Genomic DNA, 22757 nt, shown 5'->3' with positions numbered 1-22757 from the left:
AATGCACTGTTGTGATGTCACTAATTCAACTTCTCTTCCACTGGTTGCATTGATGACGCGAGAAATAAGGGAAGACCTTGATAAGGAAGAAGAACAAGAGCTACATCAGCAGGACTCTCTGTATGTGGAAGGTCGCATAGGGGCTCTCGGAAAGCTCTTTCCTTTATACCAGATGAAAGATGGTGATTGGAAGGAGGCATATCTTCTTCTCGCAGACTATCAATAAGTTTTTTACATCTTTGAGTTTTATAAAATTGTTGATGTGATCTGTGCATTTTTGCTTTGTCTGGACTACCCAACACATGATTTGTATGTTCTTCAACAAACCCCGTGACCTCCCACAATTTGTCCTCCAATAATTTAACTCACATGATTTGTATGTTCTTCAACAAACCCCGTGACCTCCCACAATTTGTCCTCCAATAATTTAACTCGCATCATTGCCTTACATCCCACTCGGGTTTCTCGCCGAAAAGGGATCTCTATCTTGTCTCTATTAGATCTATAGTCCTCCTTATCACAAACAAACTTTCTGTCTACCACTTCTCTAGTCTTACGAGAGTAATTTACCGTGCTCTTCCATATTCCAAAATCCATCAATAATGCATAAGAGTTATAATAGTTATAAGCTTCTTCATAACTATTAAACTTCATTCCTAGTAGTGGTTTAGGAGCATTTACAGTATTGATCACAATTTCACTTCCAATAGCACTTGATTCTCTCATTCCGAACTCTACACTAGTTGAATTTGTTTCCTCCATTCCAAACTCCTAGAGAAGAAAAAAAATTCAAGAAAAAAAATTTAGTATTTGTAAAAAATTTGATGGTTGTATAAAATGCTAAAATAATTACAACCTAATACAACAAAGAATATTGAATTACAACCAGAAAAAATATTATAGATTGAACTTACAATATTTAGAAACCAATGATATTGATTTATGTTAAGTAGTGATATTAAGAAAAAAAATCATAGGTAAGCACTACAAATTGAAAACAACAGCATGATAATGAATTACCTGGTACATTTTAAATTAGTAACATACAGACATCATAATCTTTGTTATTTAGAAGCTTGATTGACTTAGCTCATTAAATTTTTATCATCATCAACAAAATTTCATGACTAGCACATCCCAAAATTCCTTTGTACTAATCCCGTAAAAGAACAATTGAGCTTGCATTCAATCCATGCTCACGCATAACTAATTCAACTCGATAAAAGATCTACACCCAGAATCCAAAACCCCATCTCCATAGCAACCAATTTCAGCACAACCAATTAACGAAAAAAAAGACCCATTAAACCAATTTCAACACAACCAATTTCAGCACAGTCCAATCAAAAGGATCAAGAGACAGATCGAGAGAGAGGGTTCGAGTTATTACCTGCGTCGACGTTGGTGTCAAGAGAGGGAGGAGGGAGGGTCTTCGATAGGGGAGAGGCGTCAGCGTTGGTGTCGAGAGAGGGAGGAGGGAGGATCTTCAATAGGGGAGAGGCGTCGACGTTGGTGTCGAGAGAGGGAGGAGGGAGGGTCTTCAACGGGGGATCTCAGCGTCGGCGTCGGGCATTGAGAGAGGGACCAGGGAGGGTATTCGATGGGGGAGCTTGTTGGCCTTCTTGTTTTGATGATGTTTAATAAACAATTTACTTCTAATGTTATTTGTCTAGTGTTTGCTTGTTGGCCTTCTTGTTTTGATGATGTTTAATAAACAATTTACTTCTAATGTTATTTGTCTAGTGTTTGTGTTTTTGTATTTATTCTAGGCAAACAACATGTTGGAGGATGGATGGAATAGAGCTTCAACGATCATATCCAAAGGAGGTCGGCAGAATGTCAGGTTGAAGCCCTTGCAATTCAAAGTTAAAGATCAAGTTCAAGCTTCATCCGCGAGATTACCAAGTCAAGTATATTGAAGACCAATCAAGCTTGGGTAATTTAGTTTAGGAGTTTATATTATGTGTGTTAGTACTTTAAGCTCAATCATATACACACATACACGTTTTGGTTTTGTATATATATAGTTATATATATACATATATGTTTTGGTTTGATAGTTTTTAAGTTTTACTATGAAACAATTTAATATAATTAGAAAACATATTTTTGTTTCATACTTATATGCATATATATGATTTCATCAATATCAATTTTAGTTAGTTCAATAAAATCATGTTTTAGTGCATTATACGTGTATTTTGATAAAATACTACATTCATTGTTTATAGACTTCATAACAATAGTTTATATCTTTCTTCAAGTCTATAAAATCATTTTGTAAAGTTTCAAAAGTTGGTTTAGGTCAAAACATCAAACTCATGTGTTTACATTTTCATGTTTTGGACTAGTTTGTAAAATAATGAAATTTTTCATTTGGCAAGTCCTTTTTGGAAAACAGTTATTGGAGCATGTTTATTATCATGTCTACAATCATTCCCCAAAGTTTTATATTTTTTGGAATTTATTTGATATTTTTAAACAGTGTTTTAAAATCAGAAAAATAGTTTTCAGAACTTCATTTTCATATATCAGTTCACGGTCGACCGCCACGGTCGACCGCGACTGAGTTTATTGCATAGTGGGCAGGAGAGACTTTCACGGTCGACTACCGCCACGGTCGACCGCCGAAGTCTCTGGAGTCTTTTATGTTGTTTTTGTTGCTCGCGGTCGACCGCCGTTCAGCCCAACGGCTATATTGTACAGAATCTCATTTCCGATTCTGTGGGGTTTTTTGTCTTTTGCTTGGGGTTTTGGCTGAGGTTTTTGGGAGGCTATAAATACCCCTTTGATCTCAGTTCTTAACAAGCATTCAAGAAGTTTTTAAACAAGTTTTAAATAAGGGTTTAAGTGTGTTTTAGTGTTTGTTTTGTTTGTGAAGAAGTTTTCACAAGTGGAGGAGATCATCTGCTTGTTTTGGGCTTCAATCTTCATCTCTCCATCTTGTTATTCAGAGAATGATCTCTAAACTCTATTTCAGCTATTTATTGTTTTATTCATAATTTCTATATGCTAGATTTTAATTGAGTTTAGTTTGATTTTAATTTTGATTTACTCATTGTTTACACACACACACCCACACCCACTTGAGCTTATTGTATTTTCATACATAGTATATTTGGGTTGGTGAGAGTTGTAACAATTGAGTGTGAGCTTTTATTGTGTTCTCATCCATATTAGAGAACAATAATTTATTGTATTTGTGCTTATTGTGAGATACACTTTGTAATACACTTGTACACCGAGAGGAGTGTGTGGTGAGAGTCGGGGATCATCCTAAGAGGAGTAGCGTCGGTTGACGAACCTAGGGAATGGCTGTAACCGAGCACTTAAGGGAGACACGGCTAGGTCCAACACTTGTGAGGGTGTAGAGTGTGATTGCAAGAGTGTCGATTGTAAAGTTTTCGGTTAGCTAGAAAACCGAGTGTGAGGTGTGTAGAAGTTTCGGCTTCCAAACCAGATTGTGATAGTGGATTTCTCCCCGGGAGTGGGGAGCGGAGACATAGGACGGAAGGTCCGAACTCCGTGATCATATTATGTGTTTGAGTGTGCTTTGGCGTTCATTCTTATTTGTGCTCATTGCTTAATTCACCATTGTCTCGTTTTTTTTATATCACCCACTATCTTGTTTATGTTTATTGTTTTCCCTTGTGTTAGTTTATATATATCATTGCATATATATTTTATCATATAGGATATATCTCATTGTTCATATTGCTTATCCTAGCTTATATTTTTGTTGTATTTCATACTTGCTAGGATAACTTGTTAATTAATTTTAATTAGCAAAAAATCGGATTAGATTAGCATAAGACCCTAATCACCCCATCTAGGGTTCTAACAGAGCTCAGCGTCCGTCCGTTGAGAGAGGGAGGAGGGAGGTTCTTTGTCAGGGATTGAGAAGCTAGATCTGGTTCACGATCGAGAGAGGAGAGACAAGGGAGAGAGAGAGAAGGAGAGATTGAGAGAAGGAGGGATGGCTTCACGAGATTTGAGAAGATCTGGGCTTCTAGTTTTGGGGATTAGGCTTTTTGCGGAGTTGCGTCTGGGGTTGGGGAGGGGAGGAGGTTGGAAGGGTGACGTTGGGGGAAAAAGGGTCAGCAGCTCGCGGGATTTCTCCTGGGGAAGTTAGGTCGAGGAGACGATTGAGAGAGGGAGGAGAGTGAGAGAGCCGAGATCGAGAGATTGAGAGAGAGGAGAGGAGATCACGAGGAAGTGGGACTCTTTTTTAAAAAAACCCTGCAGCGCATGTGAAGAGAATGCTGCCAGCGTTCTCCAGTTTTCCATATACATATAATATATAGTTATATTATATATTTATATTATATATATAATATCATATATATATACTATAATATAGAGAGAGAGAGAGAGAGAGAAAGGGTATAACATGGATATCAAGCATAAATTTTGTGCTTGGTAGTAAGGTGTCTCATTCCCATCGACTCATTCAATTGGGGGGGACTCAATTCAAACCCATAGTGAATGTGGTCCCCCCATTTGGAATGAGTGGAGGATAATATCCATCTCACTATCAAGCACAAATTTTTGCTTGGATCCAAGCAATACTCATATTTCCTCAGTATGATATAATTATCTATATATATATATAGGTACTATAAATATATATGTATATAATATATATATATATATAATATGAGAAAAATAGGTATGTTTTGGTGACCAATGCACAAAAAGTTATGCTTTTGGTAGTGAGGGTGACATAATCTCACCACCATTCAATGGTTGCATATCCACATTACACTCATCAAACCATGTGGCAATGTTGTCGCCCATTGAATGATGTGGTATGGATTTATGCACATCACTACCAGTGCATAAAAAATTTATTGCTTGGTATCCAAGTATACCATGGTTGCATTTCCCATGCACTCCTCAACATGTGAATTTGTGTCCTATTTGAATGGTGGAGGGATTGTGCCACCTCATACCAAACACAAAATTTGTTGTCTGGTACCAAGTCATACCCACTATACTAATATATATAATACTATAAATTAATATAAGTATTATTATTTTTTTTTTTTTTTTTTTTATATATATATATAACTATATATATACTTATATATATATATATATATATATATATATTATATATATATTTATATATCTACTACTATATATATTTGTATTACAATTATTACATATTAGACCCTCTATGACAATTCTATGTTGTTAGTCATTTTAGTGTTGAAAGTAATCTACCAATCAAGAGCGAACAAGTGTCCCACGATTATATCTCATATATTTCATTAATTCTTTCAAAATAACCAAAGACCTAGCTCGGACGACATTAGGGACACGTCGGACAATCTCACGGAGGGCGACTAAATGGCATTACATTGTCGATCCCCCTGGTTAGATAGACTCCCTGATACGACATACTTCTGATCGCCTTTCGCCGGACATCTCGCGAGGACTGCATCAATGGCGTTGCGTAGTCGACTTAGCTGGGTGACTCCCCGATCGACCTACCGGCAGGCCATTCGGCCCACATCTTGCAAAGATGACTTAAAGGACGGTACTTCTCGACCACTGGAGGAGTAGATAGGCGACAAAATACCTCAATGCTCGAGCCCCCTCCCGCACACTGGCAATCAATCACCTCGCAATAAATGTCATTAAATGCATTATGAGCGTCATTTTTCCTCTGCCCTCAATAGTCTTTATGACACATCGAACCACATCGCACCGCACACCCCCAAGCACTTCACATTAAATACCGAAGTGATCTCTCTTCCACTCGTTGGCCGGCACCTGTAAAGCAGAGGCTGACGTGGCCGTCATCCCATACTCAGCTGAAGTTACCATTGTACCTTTCTACCACCGCTACAAATAAGGGTACTATTTTTAATAATAAGGTAAGATCTTTACCTCTACCCACTATGCTTAAGAACTACTGCAGTTCATTTACTTCTCCACTCAAGAAAATCACTGACTTGATCGTCGGAGAAACAACCGGAGAACCAAATCTCGCCCTCTTACGATTTGCTACTTGTGCAGGAAAGAACAACCTACTCCAGAACTAGACATTCAGAGAGTTAGAGGACCTCCGTTAACTTAATCACTTCTTTCATTTCACTGTTTGATAGCAGCCATCAATATATATTATAGTTGCACGATTATAAAACATTATCATTTCCTCCTTAAGAACCAAAAAAAAGAAAAAAGAAAAAAAACCCTTCATATCACAATAATAATAATAATAATAATAATAATAAAGAAAACCTCAAAAATCCATGTCAATTCCATTCCCTTTTCTTTTCCTTATAATTATCAGATAAAGGAGCAACAAAAATTTTAACCCTTCATATCACAATCAAAAACTCAAAGCAGAATTCATTTTAATGCTTACAAGTCGAAGACAAAGCAAAGTTCTTTTTAAGCTTTACAAGTCACATGATGTGAAGCTGAAACAAAAGAACAATACATTCTCTTCAACTTTTCATAAACTTCGGCTCATTAACTGATTGCTGAAGCAAAATCAAAGCTTCTACTCTTCAGCCTCCTACTCTTCCATTGCTTGCTAAACCTCTATCTCACTTTTATGTAACTATTCTATTGTTGCAGATATGCCCCTAACTGCTTTTTTTTTTTTTGGTGCTCTTTTTCCCTCAGAGAAAGATAATATTGTTCTTCCGACAAATAGACCAGAGGCGAAAAGAGTCAAAAAAAATTCACTTAGGAGGTCTTTCTGCAACAACAGAACTACAAAGGGTGTCCATCCACAATTAACCCATGTAACTAGAACATACAAGCTCGGAAACTCTTTGAAAATAGAGTTCCCTTGTCAGCAGAATAGCAAAGTCAACCTTCTCTATCAAACAAATATCCATTAAAGACTATAATACGCTAATGTACTTACTAAACTTTTTACTATAACTTAGCAACTTCAAGTTACAGCACTGGACATTCAACAAAACACAAAACTCCCCTTACCTTTTAACAATGTCTCACTTCTATAAAGAGCACTGGTAGACAAACTTCTCTCCTTCCCACTCATAAACCCCATAAGCCCCTTAACAACAACTTAACTTCAATAAAACATACACGCATAAAACCATAAACTTTCTTCTCACTCACCATTATTCTTGGAACCATCCCCAAAGTCGAAACCATTATCATTCCCCCACTGAAAATTGTCCACCGGTTTTTCCATCATCGACACTATAACCATCCCTGCTGCTGGGTTCTCAGGCTGAGGAGGGAAAGGGCGGTAGGGAACTGATTCAGGCTCATTAACCTCCTTGGTCTTGGTATTTTCAACAGGTGCGATATCAACTAAAAAGTCGAAGATGTCGGTCTTCGCGATGGCTACAGCGATGTCGTTCCTCAGCATAGTACGGCGCTTGTGTCCTGCAGCAACGTTCCATGCCCTAATTGTTAGCTCCAGTATGAACATCTCGGTCGCTCGAGCGAACACGACGGGGACCTCACCTACAATTGATCAAAGAATCAATCACATAATTCCACTATTATTTGGCAAATTATTTGTTTAAATTTGGTTGGGGAGAAAAAATTTAAGGGTTTGTTTGGTTTGCGACAAAAAGAAAGTGTAGCAAATGTTGTATTGCAGGAAGCATTTGTTGTGGGAACCCACTCTTTGCTATAAAGATTTTTCCCCCATATATATGCTCAAATAAATACCATAAATTCAACATATTAAGTTGAAAAAATAGGGTTTTTTGTGGAAACCACCTTTAAATAGGGTCATTCTATAGAAACCACCTTCAACATTCAATTTATATGTAAACTAACTTTAAATGGTTTTTTAATTGCAATTAACCACCTGAGCTCATTTTACAGTTAATTTTTGTGGGTAATTGATCCCAGCTAACTCCATTAAGGATCATCTCTCTCATATACATGGTATTTGGCAACTAATTATTACAGCAAAACCAAAAACACTTGACCTCAAAAAGTGAGTACATGTGGTTAATTGCAACAAAAAATTGTATAAATGCGGTTTATGTATAAATTGACAATCAAAGGTGATTTCTATAAGATGACCCTATTTCAGAGGTGGTTTCTATGAAAAGGAAGCCCTGCAAAAAAAGTGATATTTATCAATATTTTAGCAAAAACTATAAATCGTTTGACTAAGGGGGCTTTGCAAAAAAAATTGGAAAGAAAACCCTGAATTGCAAATAATAATATTACTACAACTACTAACAAGAAAATGGGTATTGCCCTCTCTGTTAAGTTAAAAGGGTTAACCACAGCTTATAAACTTGGGTATCATTTGGGCAAATTTGAACTTTAGAGTATAAAGAGCAATTAAACCCTAATCAGATAAATACATTATACTATTTGATAAATAAATATTTGACCAATATCCGTGTTCAAAGTTTTTAAACAAATACAGCTGTAGGCATTACATACTTGCAATCATGTTGACGTCTACGTCAGCTTTCATAATTTTCTTGATCCTGGCGAGTGGGAGGCTGTAGTTCTTGAATTCTTTGAGCTGCTCTATCTCAACCATCTGCTTTGTCCAGAATGCATGCAGCTGCATCTCCTGCTGCTGCTCGGCGAGGGAGAGCACCTTTGCAGGCTGGCCATAGTACTGTTCTATGGGGATTTGGTACTAAAATAAATGGAGCAAAGAATCAGTTTCAAATTCCTAAGAAGGCATTAGTCAATTGTTTGGATATAATAATATGAAGTAAACGCCGAATAGCTACGCTAAGTACACCTTTAGTACTAAGTAATGCTGTGTTGTTCCACTGCGTGTTTAAAACTCAATATATTCAGGGGGGGGGGGGGGCGTGTCGGTAAGACTCTCCGAGGCCGCGGCGCCGGCGGTAACCAAACTATAGAAACTAGAAACACTGACATAACGCAGTTGGCATAATAATGTGACTGCCGAATAGGAAAACAAAAATAGGCAAGTACAGGAAAATGAAAGATCTTATATCCTACTTCATATCAGAAAACATCAAAAGAGTTAATAGCGACAAAAGAGAATATATTGATGACAGCATGATTTGGGTACTAAAAGTTCATAATTTACAACCATATGTACTCAGAAAAGAGAGAATATGCATAAGAGGACTGATCCATGATTGCTTGGAAAATGATTATAAAAATGAAAAACATCTTTTTAAAACAATATTTGTTGTGCGCGGCGGAAGCTTTCTAGGGCAACACGAACAATAACTAGAACTAAACCACAAACAATATGCAAACCACAATCACAGCAAGAACACACAATTTACGTGGTTCGGCAAGTTGCCTACGTCCACGGGACAAGGAGGGGGGAGTTCTTCCACTAGAAATCAAGAGAATACAAATAGGGTTACAAATCTCTCAGACCAAACCCTAAAACAAAGCTCTAGATCTCTCAAAGCTCTCTCCCAATTGGATGCAATGATTCTCTCTCTTTGGCTGCTCAAATTCGTCCTGCCTTACCCTAAACAAACAGGTTTAGGTATATATAGAACTTACAAAACGAACCGGGTCGAAAACCTGAAAAACTGATATCCGCTTCGTCGGTCGACCGGCCCGGTCGACCGCGATCAATTCCGGTCGACCGGCCCGGTCGACCGATCACCATCCAGCAGAAGCCCCAAAAATCCAGAGAGCCGTCGGTCGTCCGCACCGGTCGACCGAAACATCTGCGGTCGACCGGGCCGATTGACCGACCTCCTTCCAGACGCACAGGAACCCTTGTGCACGAATGCGGTCGACCGGACCGGTCGACCGCCGCCTGTTTTTCCTGATTCTGCTGCTGATGCTGAAATTCCTTCAATATTCATATTTCAGAATAGGTAGGATGCACTTGGAAAGATAGAAACCTCACATTCTTTATTAAGTAGAAATCTAAAAGAAAATGCAAAGGGAATAACTTCAAAATCTTTTACTGTATATGAGGAAGGGGAACATGGGTAATGCTTATCAGGAAGTAAGAGAAAAGGTAAGTTCTGACTCTAACAGTTGTGCCTCCTTCAATTTATTTCTCAACAGAAAAAGATAAATGTGGCCAGTGTTTCGAACTAGGTTGAGAATCCATTTTGAGTAATCCATTAAATTACCGATAAATAAGCTTCATTTATCACGTAAATAGCTTCTCAAGAGGCAGAACTTGTTAACTTCAAAGAAATTATACATAAGAAATTAGACTGTGATTCACATTGGTCCAACGAAGAAGTTCTTTTCAGGGCCAAACTTATAATTTGCAGAGATGTAAAGCATTAAATAAAAACTTATTGATATCTGGTTCATTCAAGGAAAAGCTGCAATGCCTGGAGTTGTTCGGCAAAGGAGAGCACCATTGCAGGCTGGCCATACTGATCCATGGGGATTCTATTCTATAATAAATGGATCAGAGAATCAGTTCCAAATTCCATATTCAAATATTTCGAGAAAAACTGAGGGAAAAAATCAGTAAGGATGAGAAACATAGAAGGGAAGTAAATAGCTATCACTAAGCAACACATGTTAGTACCATTAAATTGCAAGTATCTCCACTAGTATGTTTAAAAAGACCAGATAAATTGCATGAAAAACTCATAATTCATAAAGGAAAAAAGAAAACTAACCAAAATAGGGAACTACTACGGACATCATGTAGCTGGGGCATCAGTTTGACGGCAGAATAAGGGAGAAAAAAAGGCAAGTACATGAAAACGAAGTATCTTATATCCTACTTCATATCAGGAGAAAAAACATCAAAAGAGAAACAATGACAAAAGCTAGCTAAGACATCGATGCCCGCATCATTTGGGTACTTAAACTTCACAGTTACAATATCTACTTAGAAAATAGAGAATATTTATAAGAAGGATTTATACTAACAAGATTGCTTGGGAAATGATTGCACACATCCATGTGCACACGCTCACGCTCAACACACACACACACGCATAGGTGATATTGTGCTTGAGTCGCCACCTCATTTAGTACAATGAGCTACCAAGAGGTAGGGCTCGTGACTTCCATCTGTTCAATGTGACTAGCAGAATGGGTATCACCACTACCATATCTCTTGATAGCTCATTTAGTAAAATAGGTTGTCACCTCATATTCGTTTTTTCCAAACACATATTATGTGTCTAATGTATATTCAGCACCTCTAAATAAGTGTCGATGCGGTGCAATACCTTGTCATGTTACAAGGCATACTAGCTCGTAGAATGTTGGTGGCACTCTTAACTCCTTAAAAGAGAATACACCATTTTTTTAATAAACTTAATTAGTTCATCTTCAGATCATGTCAATCTAGTATGTGTTGTCCAGCCAAATGATCAAACCTTGAATGACTAGCTTGACAATATGGACACCTATGATTGCAAAGATGTGTCTAATTGAACACCTTATTGACACAACAATTCTTGCCATGCCCTTTTGTATGTTTTCTTTCACAATCTGCTTCTGCACAATTCTTGCCATGGCAAGTCATGCACAATATCAAATTCCCCTAAATGAAATAAAAATGTTCCCTAAAAAAATAATGAGGAAATATGATGACACCAAAAAGGACCAATATTTGCAAGAACAATCCTTCCAACCAAACATAATGAAGCTTACCTTTGTTATGCTCGTGCAGCCAAGACATAAAGGCAAGACAAATAAGATGCCTAAATAAATAATAGTTTTTCTAGACATAAGGAAACATCATATTATTAAAAACATACTGACATACTGCATCAATTAATCATCACCTTCAACTCTGTGACTACTCCCCAAATTAATGTTTCATCCTCGTTCACTTTTTACATCCAGGAAAGTACCGAGAGAATATTCTAAAACATGAAACAAACTACATTTTACCAATTTCTTTCACTTTGTACATCCATGAAAGCACCAAAAGAAGTACTTCAAGAGTTTCTCGGCTATTCAAAATCTTCAAAGGATTTCTTAGGTGTCAGTGGCAATAGTACAAACTGATAGCAAGAAATAGAATGACATTAATGATTAGAGCTAATTTTGGGGCATCCGTCATTACTTAATTCTTCGTATTAGTTAATTAATGTTATATCTATACTATATATTCAAGAAAAGACAACTTTTTTATTTGTGTGTCAGTTTTTCAAAAATACCAAAAATACCCTCATGCTTCAAACAACCAAACAAAATGTATTCATACTTGCAAAACATAACTAAAATTCCTAGAATTTGAGAATCAATATAAATGCTACTACCTTCGTAAAGATCATTCCAAAAATGCTGTCACATCTTTTTGTTATGCAGGCATCGCGTACTAGTATAAATATTATACCAAGACTACTTCTATACATGTTAAAACATATAACTAAGTCCTGCCAGAAATATATAGAATATAGTTATCTCTAAATTGCTTTTCTTGTTTCCTAATTGAACCTGGAGTCTATTACCCATATTAAAAGAGTGAACTAACAGGATATATAGTCCTCCATCATATTTCAAAAAATGGAAATATGATGAGAAAGAGCTCTCTCTTTTAAAAGTATTTTCAACACCTCTAGTTCGCATTCACCAAAATCACAATTCAAAATTTACCCATCAACTACTAACATAAAGATTCCCTGAATTATTCACCCATTTTCCTTGTGAAATTGTCATCCTCTAAAAAAATTAGATAAAAACATTAAAAACCTAAAATAAACAAGACCCTCCGGACGAAAATAACTCCATGATATCTGCAAATTCAAAGAGATCGCAAATGGCACGACCCTAAAATAGAGTGAACTTTGATAATTTCCACTTTTCATTTCTTCAAAAAATATCAATATCGACAAACTATGAAGTTACACGTGTCCAAACTATATTCGTGCATGTTCCACGTCCATAAAGATCAACTTATCAGATCAAGATTTTCTATACACTTTGAAAAAAGAAAACGTGCTAAAAGGATCACGTGTTTATTGAAGATACGACATTTGAAAGTCGATAAGTTTACATCATAATTTTTATGCTCCACGACAAATTTAGTCCACGTAATGCCTAAAAATACCGTACATCAATCAGATCAGTTTATACAATATCCCAAATAATATCAAAGGATCTGTTGAGTTTAGCTCTCAATTACCCATTGAACGACACAATAAATTACATGATATATTCTAGGTATACGCCTTAACATTTAAAATGCTATTTTATAGTAAACTGATTCCTTCTTTCAAAGGATCTTAACGAATTAAAGCATGCAAACATGTCACAGATAAACCCTCATAAAAGATTACCAATTACTGAGATTACCGAGATGATCTACATACAATTTATCTAAACATCACTAATACATCCATAATCAATAGAATAGCATAAATTCTTTCACATACGATGCACGAGACTTCAACAACTGATCACAGTAACAAAATAGATGATCAGAAAATAATCAATTTTCATCTTTATTACTTATTTAAACTGAGATCAGAGACAGACACCTAAACTGACCTTTTAATATAACCAAAAACTATCCAAAAAAGATCAGAAAATATACTGACAAATGGCCAAAACGTAGCAATGTAAACTATCTAACAAAGCAACCAAAAATCAAAGGTACTGGGCATTAAAAAGATGAGATTTTGGGGAGATTAGGATGAAAAAGATGATAGAAATCTCACCATTCTTTACCTAAGGGGAGAGGAGCAAGAGAGATGGATGGTGAATGGAACCGGATAGAGAGAGAGAGAGAGGTATAAAGGCGAGAGAGAGTCGAATGCAGAGTGACACGTAGACAATGAGGACAATTTTGGAAAATTATACACGACAAAAATCCAATAGAAGGTTGAAGGAACGAGGTAGACGGCCATTTGAGAGCTCGGTTTGCGAAATCGTGTGGAAAGTTTTCAACTTACAGTGGAAGGTATAGAAATCGGTATTTAGCATATACACCCTCCACCAGTTTTAATTTATATACATACCTTCTAGACTTCCAGTCTTAGTGATGGGCGCTCTCCTTTTGGGATATTTCGATTTTAGGCCTTAATTTAATTTTCTTGAAATATTAACTACATTGACTTCTCTTGTCTTGATCTCAATAGAATTACGAAGTTCAATATTAATTACATTGATGATTTTTAATCTGCCAAACTAGTAAATTTTCTTCAAATAAATTGGGTTTTGGTCCCTTACTAAATTAGAGCATCAAATCATTGATATTACTATTTAGTCCCTCAATTCATATAGCTTGCTGCAAATTAGGCCTACAGTAAATTGCTGTGTGGATTGGGAGAATAATCCATTAAACTTAACGCTTTGATAGTATTTTAAACTATACCCTTTCCTTTGTCAAGGTCCAAACATGCTTAAAAACAAAACTCGAGGTGGTGGTCCTTGATTTGGCATGCGGAGATCTCACTGAAGATTAGAGTGTTCCTTTGGCGTCTATTCTATGATGCTCTCCCCACTTCAGCTGGTTTATCTCGCAGGAGGATCTCTGTGCCCCCTAGTTGCCACCTTTGCTCTGCTGCCTTTGAGACCGTCCTTCATATCTTCACCGTCTGCTCCTTTGCTCGTTTAGTGTGAGAGTTCTTAGATCTTTGGGAAGTGATTAATGGTTTTCGAGGCACGTCTTGTGGTGATTTCCTTTTCCATCTCACCTCTGTTTGCCCTGGGGACTCTCTGGCTTTGGCTTTCACAACCATGTGGTTTATATGGGGGGAAAGGAATATGCGCTATTATGGTGGCGGTGTTAGAGAGGCCTCGGTCTTGGTGACTCGGATTCTCTATTTTGCGGAGGAAGAGGATAGAGTTAGAGGTCTCTCCCATGACATTGTCACCCCTTCCAAATGGTCTTCTGCTTGGTATCCCCCTGCTCCTGGTTTGCTGAAACTCAACACAGATGTTGATGTTCCTCTGGAAGGAGATATTATTGGTTTGGGAGGTGTTATTCGGGATCACCGTGGATATGTGTTTGGTTGCCACTCTATGGGGATCAGGGGCCCTATGTTTGTGGATCATGCGGAGCTGTTGGCTGTCCTGGAAGGCATTCGCTTTGTTCGGCGTATGAACTGGAGGATTTTAGTGGTGGAAATTGACTCTCTAAAGGTTGTCTCCTTGGTGGACTCTCCTTATCCTTTTGCTTCCTTGGCTCCTATTGCAGATGAAGTTCACGCTGGTCTGAGTATTACTGACTGATCTAAAGTTTCTTATGTAAGGCGCACTAGTAATGGTGTTGCTCATTCCCTAGCTAAGTCGGTTGATTGTTTGTCCTCTTGTTTTTGGTCTATTTTTGTCCTTTTGTTTTTGAGACAGATTGTTGTTGAGGACTTGGCTGGTTATGTTACCCTACCTGCGTTTTCAAAAAAAAATCAAAACTCGAACTACCTCCTCCAACAAGTAGTGCTAAGTTATATCACATGACACTATTGAATAGTTTGCTTTTATTTGCTCTGCTACTTATGGCACTTTAAGAATTAGGATTGAACACTACTAAGTTATACGGGGACATCACTAGAACAAAATTTTGAATTTGTCAGTACTACAATGGTCACATTCTTGTCCAAAAGTCCATTTTCTTTAAGAGAGAAATACATAATTTTATTATTTTGGAAGGGAATAATTGAGGGTAAAACGATAGACAACTATGTTAAGTTGATGACTAATCTAACCATAGTTAAATAATCAACAGAAAACACTTATACGTCGCTAAAAAGGATGGTGTCGCCGCAATAGGGTCGGCACCAACGGGAGTAGTCAACGTGGTCGCTAGGGTTAGAGCGGGCAGAGAAAGAGAAAGATAAAGAGGGTATATAAGCATAGGTTTTAATCGCATCATTTATGTGTGTAAAGATTTATTCACTATTTCTATCACTTATTTCTTTATGGGAAATTTTCGTTATTTTTATCTACATGTTAGATTAATTTTTCTTCTTTATTTAGGGTTTATCAATATATTAATAAAGTAAAAACCTAGTTACATGTTTGCCGCTTAGCAAACTCTAAGGGCTCTAACATTTAATAAGTGATAATCATTTTTTCCTCCACATCTAGGAAATCTCTATTCTTCGTCTTCCAATTTTCTATAAATCATTCTTTTTTTTTCTTTCCAGAAAATCTTATTTTTATTTCTCTTTACCCAAAAGTCTAATATGCACACAAGAATATTGATTTAGTCCCATGCATGGCACGGTAATAACTAGTTTTTTCTACGTGGAAGCGCCTTGTCATATCTATATGCATAAAAGATATTCTTCAATTATTAGAGTTTTATTTGTCATCTACATGTGGATAAGAATTTTTTGTTTTAGGTAGAAACTTTAAAAAAATGTGGGAGAGATCTAAATTTTTTTATTAAAAAAGATAGGTAATTATTACGAAAATCAGTTCAAGTTTGGTATAGGAAAACTGTAATTAAAAAAACTTTAAGCTTCCACTTAAAAAGCATGTGCAAAGACTAGTAGGAAATATGGTATTCATGACGAGTCAATCCACCACCAATGCCACAAAATCTGTCACCAATGGGCATTGGTGACGAGTATCTTCTCATCACCGTGTTTCAATGCATATTGGTGAAAAGGAATACCATTGCCATTGGGCATTGGCAATGGGGTTTAATGGCGACAGGAATCATTAGCGACACATGAAAATTCATCATCAATGAGCATTGCTGACGGGGTGATCCATCACTAATATTTTTTTAATGCACAAAAAAAATGTTGCACGAATCAGTTCGCTTCCTGTATAGAAATACATATATAAATCCTGAATATTGATATATCACATCGTCATGTCCAACAATCAAACTACATTATATATTCAACATTCATACATATCCATACCTAACAATCACATGTAATATATAAATCACATCACATATCCATCCACAAAGCAATAAAATTATAAATAGGATACAGATACAATACACATGAAAAGAATAAATGCATTCAAGTCCAAACATGTCTAAGACGAACCAAAAGTCCACAAACGTCTAAAAATACGTATCCGGTCACAATATACATTACATATAGGAAACTAAGAAAAGTAGCATTTACATAATTTAGACATGATGATCTCCAATCCCAAGAGAGAAAGAAATGATCACATAAACCTGAAAGCATGTAAATCGATCAACGAGCACATTGTTATACAAAAAAGTAGAATAAGTTACACAAACACAGACCTACCAGAAGTCCAACCAATGAGATGATACTTAGTAAAAAGTAGAATCTAGAATCATCTAATAATATAGCTCCATACGAACGAAACGAAAGTATAAAGAGACAAAAGTGCATTCACAAAATTCAAATATTGATTTTTCGAAAGTTCAAATTTTCCCAAAATGGCACGAAGCAAACCCTCAAATAAAACGCAATGGCAACAACAAGAAGGCGAAGGGTCATGCCAGCCCTTGAAATCTGCATAAGAAAACACCCTTATTCTTTGCTAGTTGTCATAATTATATAACGTGGACAGTGTAAGAATTTTTTGCTCCAAAAGTACTCACTATTAAGGAAGAGTCGACGCCCTCAGTCCAGTCAACTAACCATGTGCATGGTGACGCCAACAGCAACAACCTGCATATATATTGTGTATAATCATTGAGAATCAATAAGTATCCTATTAAAAATCCAATTCGGATTTCAATAACGCCATGAGACATGAAACCATTGAAACGTAATAACCTGAACAGCCCCCGGTCCGCATGTTGCAGCGCTACTATTTGTAAGTCTTTTTCAAAATGCCAGATACTACTACAAAGAAGGCCTGCCCCAACGGTTGTAACCGTTGGGGCAGATAGTATCCCCAACGGTTGGGACCGTTGGGGCAGATAAATCACCCGTTACAGCAAGTAGCGTTGGGGCTGAAACTGTCCCAACGGGTGTAATTTCTACACCAACGGTTGCACCCGTTGGTACAAGTAAAAATATAATTAAATATTTTTAAAAAATTTAAATCATGAAAAAAATGGCACCAACGGTTACAACCGTTGGTGCAAAAAACAGCACCAACGGTTGTAACCGTTGGTGCAACTCTAGAGTCTATAGAAGCCTGTCCTCTTTCAGATAACAGTTAAGTTACTATAATAAGCCTTGCTTTCAACTGCAAGTATCCATCAAAAAATATGTTCTTTATAAGCAGATGTCTCCAGTTCATCGCGAAATTTGTTGGATATGTTGGCTAATTCACTGTAAATTCACAGGTACATCATTGATGACGGAATTAATTAAATAAGTCTTATGTAATAACTACTTCATCTATAAGGTTTTATATATCAGAAATTATACTTTGCCTCTGTATGTTCTATAGCAATTATGCATAGAGATACTTCCTAAAATAATAAAAGTAAAGGGGACACATGCAGGACTTGGTAAAAATTATGTCAAACATACAGTTGTTGATCAATTCCACAACTGAAATTACGATTTAAAAAAAAACCAAAAGTTAGAAACAAACAAATGATCATAGGAGAAAGTAAAGGTGTGACAAGAGAAGCAAAACTAAAGAGTTAGTGAAACAAACTTGTATAACTAAGCTAGCATTGAGGTTTAAAGAGTTTTACAATTTTACCTACAGTAGCAAGCACCCTCCACTCCAAGGGAGAAACATGCCAAAAACATAAGTCAGCATTACGCAAGTGGTGACAGGCAGAGAGCTACAAAAAGGTTATGTACACAGGGGCTTGAGTAGTGAAATGCGTACATGTTTAAATTATACAACCATTTTTTCCTAAAACTATGAATATGCTAATGCAAGAAGCCTCAACTGGTCGTGCACGAGATAATCCCAGCTCCAAATCCTTCTAGCAATCGACCTATGTACAGGAATGTGGAATCCTTCAAAAAAAGAAGTGCAATTTTTTTGTTATCAGTTTTTTTGGTACTATATGAGAACTGTTGGGATTTATGCCCGGGAACAAACACATACGCCGAGAGAGAAGGCCAAATACAATCACAATAATGGTACAAACACAAACAACCAATTTTACGTGGTTCGGTAATTTTGCCTACGTCCACGGGAGTGGCACAATTAATTTCTTATTAATAACAAGAAATTACAAATAAGAGAGAAGATCTTAAACTTGAGATCTCTCAAATCAACAGCAGTGTTTTAAACTTAAAACACTGCTCAAACTCCTCAACTCTCTCTCTTAAATACTCCCCGATTCCCCTCTTAAATTCGTAGGAACGGGTCTAATGGAGCTCAAATCGCTGCCGCTCGTCAGGCGAGCTCGAACTGCCAGCCTGTCTAAAGCTGGCTCCCAACACTATGCGACCAACAAGCTCCGCAACAACTCTACAGGTGAGTTCGTCCTCACCTCGCCTCACCAGATCTCGCCATCAGGCGAGCCTCTTGATCTCGCCTACACAAGTCTCGCCTGCAGGCGAGTTCCCTCACTTCCTCGAACTCGCCAACAGGATTCCCTCGCCTGCACCCGCACGAACCTCGCCAGCATGAACTCACCATCAGGTGAGTTAGCTCACCTCCGCGTACAGGCGACCTCGTCGCCCTATCCTACAGGCAAGCCTCCATCTCGTCGTCGCCGTCGAGGTCCGTCGTCGCTGTTGAGGTGAGTTTCTTCTATAAATCTCCACCTCGGCGAAGTTTTCCCAAAACTGAGCTGACACCAACCAAACCAAATGTCCCACTTGTTACGTCCAGTACGAAGTGAACCAATTCACGAAAACGGACTCAATCCACAACAAATCAAGACCCAAATGAGAATGAGACCATTCTCCAAACGTCGATATCTACTCACGAAATCGGCTACATCATAAAGACTGCCTACGTATCCTCTTGCCCAAGGAATTAAGCCTTCACGTAGTTCACCAAATGGCCTCCAAAGGCCTTCAATCAACTAGAAGAGTTTTCAACTCTTCACCAACAAATTTGCGGCTGATAGAACTACAAATGGCCCTAAAGTGTGATGAATCAAACACCTCCACCTGAGGTGAATCAATGGCAATATCCAATCTACATCTACCAGCTGCACTCAAATCAAACAACTTATCATCTGCATCCAAATCCGATTTATCCCCAAACTGTGTCACTTCAGCTGGAATCCAAAATGATGCAGTATGATCTGGAGTATGTGGAGTAATCTCCATCTAACATGGAGTAGCATCACCCTCCACCTGCTGCGACATCCCAATGATCTGATCAACACTCTCCACCTGCTAAGAGTCAAATGTGACATACCTGCTCAGAACAAAATCAGAAGCTCCCAACTGATAGCCAAATGAGCCTCTGAATCTTAAATGTGCAATCGGATCAAATTTCACATCCACGATGTGACCAAGTGCTGGGCAACCAAACATCCGACGTAACCTAAAATCTGAAGCAACTCTACCAGATCCAAAATCTCCACATGCAACAGTCGGTAACCTATGACCAAGATGACCCAAATATGTCAAAACTCCAAAACCAAAACCAATGCTCGATAACCAACGTTGATCCCCCTCCAGTAAGAAACGACCCATCAAAACTGTCATCTCATCTCGTCGTCCCAATGTCTCCACATCAATAAAGTGTCTCAAACTGTCATGAGCTCGGCACAAATACAAGAAAGAACCCCTACCAAAGCTAGAACAACGGTTACCTTTCTGCTAATACACTTCTTCCAATTGTTATTGACTTTTAGGACTTCACACCAATGGGACCTGGTTGCAACCCACCAATCCCTAAAACAATCCCCAACTACGAAAATCAAATACCGATTACCTCCCAATGATGCCTCCTTGGAAGGTCTCCAAATGCCTGACTGAACACCACCTAAAAAACCCCTCGATCGATGGATAGAAGTACCAAACTCCACCTCAGTCTTCTTGCTCATCTCAATATGCTCAAAGGATTTTAATCTCCACGTCATATCACTTCTCAACAATCTATGCACGACATAGCTAATCAAATACCCCAGCCTTAACAAATGTCACAATCTAGCCCCCAAAGAAGTCGTCAGCTCTTTATCAATCACTGTGCTCCCAAGCAAATAATACAAATTTCTCCTTCTGACGCCCTTCATCACAATCATGGACCTCAATGTGACCTTCAAATGTGCATCCACCAAGGTCACTCTATAGCCTGTTATCTCCAAAGCTCCAATTGAAATGATGTTCTTCTTCAACTGAGGAACGAACCTCACTTCATCTAACTCTCGAATCACCCCGTCACTCATCCGAATACGAATGGTATTAATACTATCAATAGGACATTCGTGATCATTATCCAAGAGTACAACATTCTCTCTTTCCAACTCCTGAAAGCTGAAAAACCAATTCCTCCTAGGACAAATGTGATAAAAAGCACCCGAATCTAACATCCACTCAGTGGAGTCGACAACACAAACTGACGGTAGTGCAGATAACGAGTATCCTGAAGAATCTGAATCTGAATTATCACCCCTAGCCCTGGCAACATTCACCTCTTAAGCTTGAAAAGCTTTCCCCCTATTCTTCCCGGCTCGATCTGACAACTTTGGGCATTCGGCTTTCTAATGTCCATCATCTTTACAAAAGGCACACTGATTCCTACAAACTCCAGAATATGCCCCTCTAGACTGTGATCTCCTACCATGGTTTGGACTCTTTGCTCTTGCGACCAATGCCCCTACTACAGGCTCAACTAAAATCTCCTTATCCTTCTTTCGAAGCTGATAATTCACAAGTACAGCGGTAACCTCACTATACGAAAGAGATGTCTTCTAAGAGTAAGAACAAAGGTCTCATATTCCTCATCAGGCAAGGAACTCAACAACATCAATGTCTTATCCTCATCTTTAATTATCATATCTACATTCACCAAATCCGTAAGAAGCTTCGTGTAGTGGTTCATGTGATCACTAATAGAGGTCTCCTTCTTCAATTGGAAGCGATAGAGCCTCCTCTTCAAATGCAAGCAATTTTCTACACTTTTCGTCAAATACTTGCTCTTTAGCACCTCCCAGATCTTCTTAGCTGAAGTCTCATTCATCACATCATATTTTAGATCTTGAGTGAGATAAGACCTAATCACACCACACGCCGTTCTATTCATCTTCTTCCAAACCCTCTCATCAATGTCGTCTGGTTTTCCGTCCGACTCCAACGTATCTTCCAAATTTTGCGCATTGAGCGCATCCAAGACTTCGCATCGCCAAAGTCCAAAATTGTTTATGCCATTAAACTTCTCCACGTATATCTTCATAGAGTGAATATTCAAACTTTAGACGGTCTTCACATCGGAAGAACCCTCCACAACTCCTTCTTTCTCGGCCGTTTTCCTCAAGGCACCAACAAACCAATACGGAACAAACGAAGAATAGATCCAAACTAATAAAGAGAAATTTTTACCTCCAACTGAAACTCTAACAAGATCTTCCAAAAGATCTCACCCCCACACGAAGGTAGACAAGATCACTAATAGTAAAAATCCCACATTTATCACCAAACGAAGCCCTAGATGAACTTTCAAAACGATCTACTCCTCCAAATAGCCCAAGCGTAGCTAGGAGTTCTGATACCACTTGTTGGGATTTATGCCCGGGAACAAACACATACGCCGAGAGAGAAGGCCAAATACAATCACAATAATGGCACAAACACAAACAACCAATTTTACGTGGTTCGGTAATTTTTCTTACGTCCAGGGGAGTGGCACAATTAATTTCTTATTAATAACAAGAAATTACAAATAAGAGAGAAGATCTTAAACTTGAGATCTCTCAAATCAACAGCAATGTTTTAAACTTAAAACACTGCTCAAACTCCTCAATTCTCTCTCTTAAATACACCCCAAATCCCCTCTTAAATTCGTAGGAACGGATCTAATGGAGCTCAAATCATCGCTACAAAGAAAGTCCCGAGCTCCGCTCTCTCTTTGCCCATGCTCTACTCCAG

At 37.9% G+C, this 22757-nt stretch overlaps 2 protein-coding genes across 5 annotated transcripts; both read right to left on the bottom strand.

Annotated features, from left to right (window-relative positions):
• Positions 361-1029, bottom strand: LOC109821576 (protein FAR1-RELATED SEQUENCE 5-like). The gene is made up of 3 exons (XM_020387753.1): positions 1021-1029; positions 854-856; positions 361-771 (listed from the first exon to the last, which is right to left on the bottom strand). The coding sequence occupies exons 1-3, from the start codon at positions 1027-1029 to the stop codon at positions 361-363; spliced, it is 423 nt and encodes a 140-aa protein (XP_020243342.1).
• Positions 6865-13771, bottom strand: LOC109822868 (nuclear transcription factor Y subunit C-4-like). 4 transcript variants are annotated; one of them, XM_020389129.1, is made up of 4 exons: positions 13566-13771; positions 10266-10331; positions 8404-8608; positions 6865-7458 (listed from the first exon to the last, which is right to left on the bottom strand). In XM_020389129.1, exons 1-4 carry the CDS (start codon positions 13566-13568, stop codon positions 7097-7099), a joined length of 636 nt encoding a protein of 211 aa, XP_020244718.1. In that variant the 5' UTR covers positions 13569-13771; the 3' UTR covers positions 6865-7096. The 4 variants fall into 4 exon arrangements, with proteins under 4 accessions (XP_020244718.1, XP_020244719.1, XP_020244717.1 ...); XM_020389130.1 differs by having other exon boundaries at positions 13576-13771; XM_020389128.1 differs by having other exon boundaries at positions 10266-10326; positions 13576-13771.

The sequence above is a fragment of the Asparagus officinalis genome, chromosome 8 (assembly GCF_001876935.1).
Source record: "Asparagus officinalis chromosome 8, Aspof.V1, whole genome shotgun sequence".
Taxonomy (NCBI): Eukaryota; Viridiplantae; Streptophyta; class Magnoliopsida; order Asparagales; family Asparagaceae; genus Asparagus; species Asparagus officinalis.
The sequence above is the reverse complement of the archived record's forward strand: the minus strand, read 5'-3'. Positions and strand labels throughout refer to the sequence as shown.

Excerpts from the sequence above, each read along its gene's own strand:
- LOC109822868 (XM_020389128.1), bottom strand. The coding sequence starts at position 13,754 with ATGGCCGTCTACCTCGTTCCTTCAACCTTCTATTGGATTTTTGTCGTG. Across the intron at positions 8,609-10,265 it reads CCTTTGCCGAACAACTCCAG|TACCAAATCCCCATAGAACA; the intron begins GCATTGCAGCTT and ends CATTTATTTTAG. Across the intron at positions 7,459-8,403 it reads AGACGTCAACATGATTGCAA|GTGAGGTCCCCGTCGTGTTC; the intron begins GTATGTAATGCC and ends GATCAATTGTAG.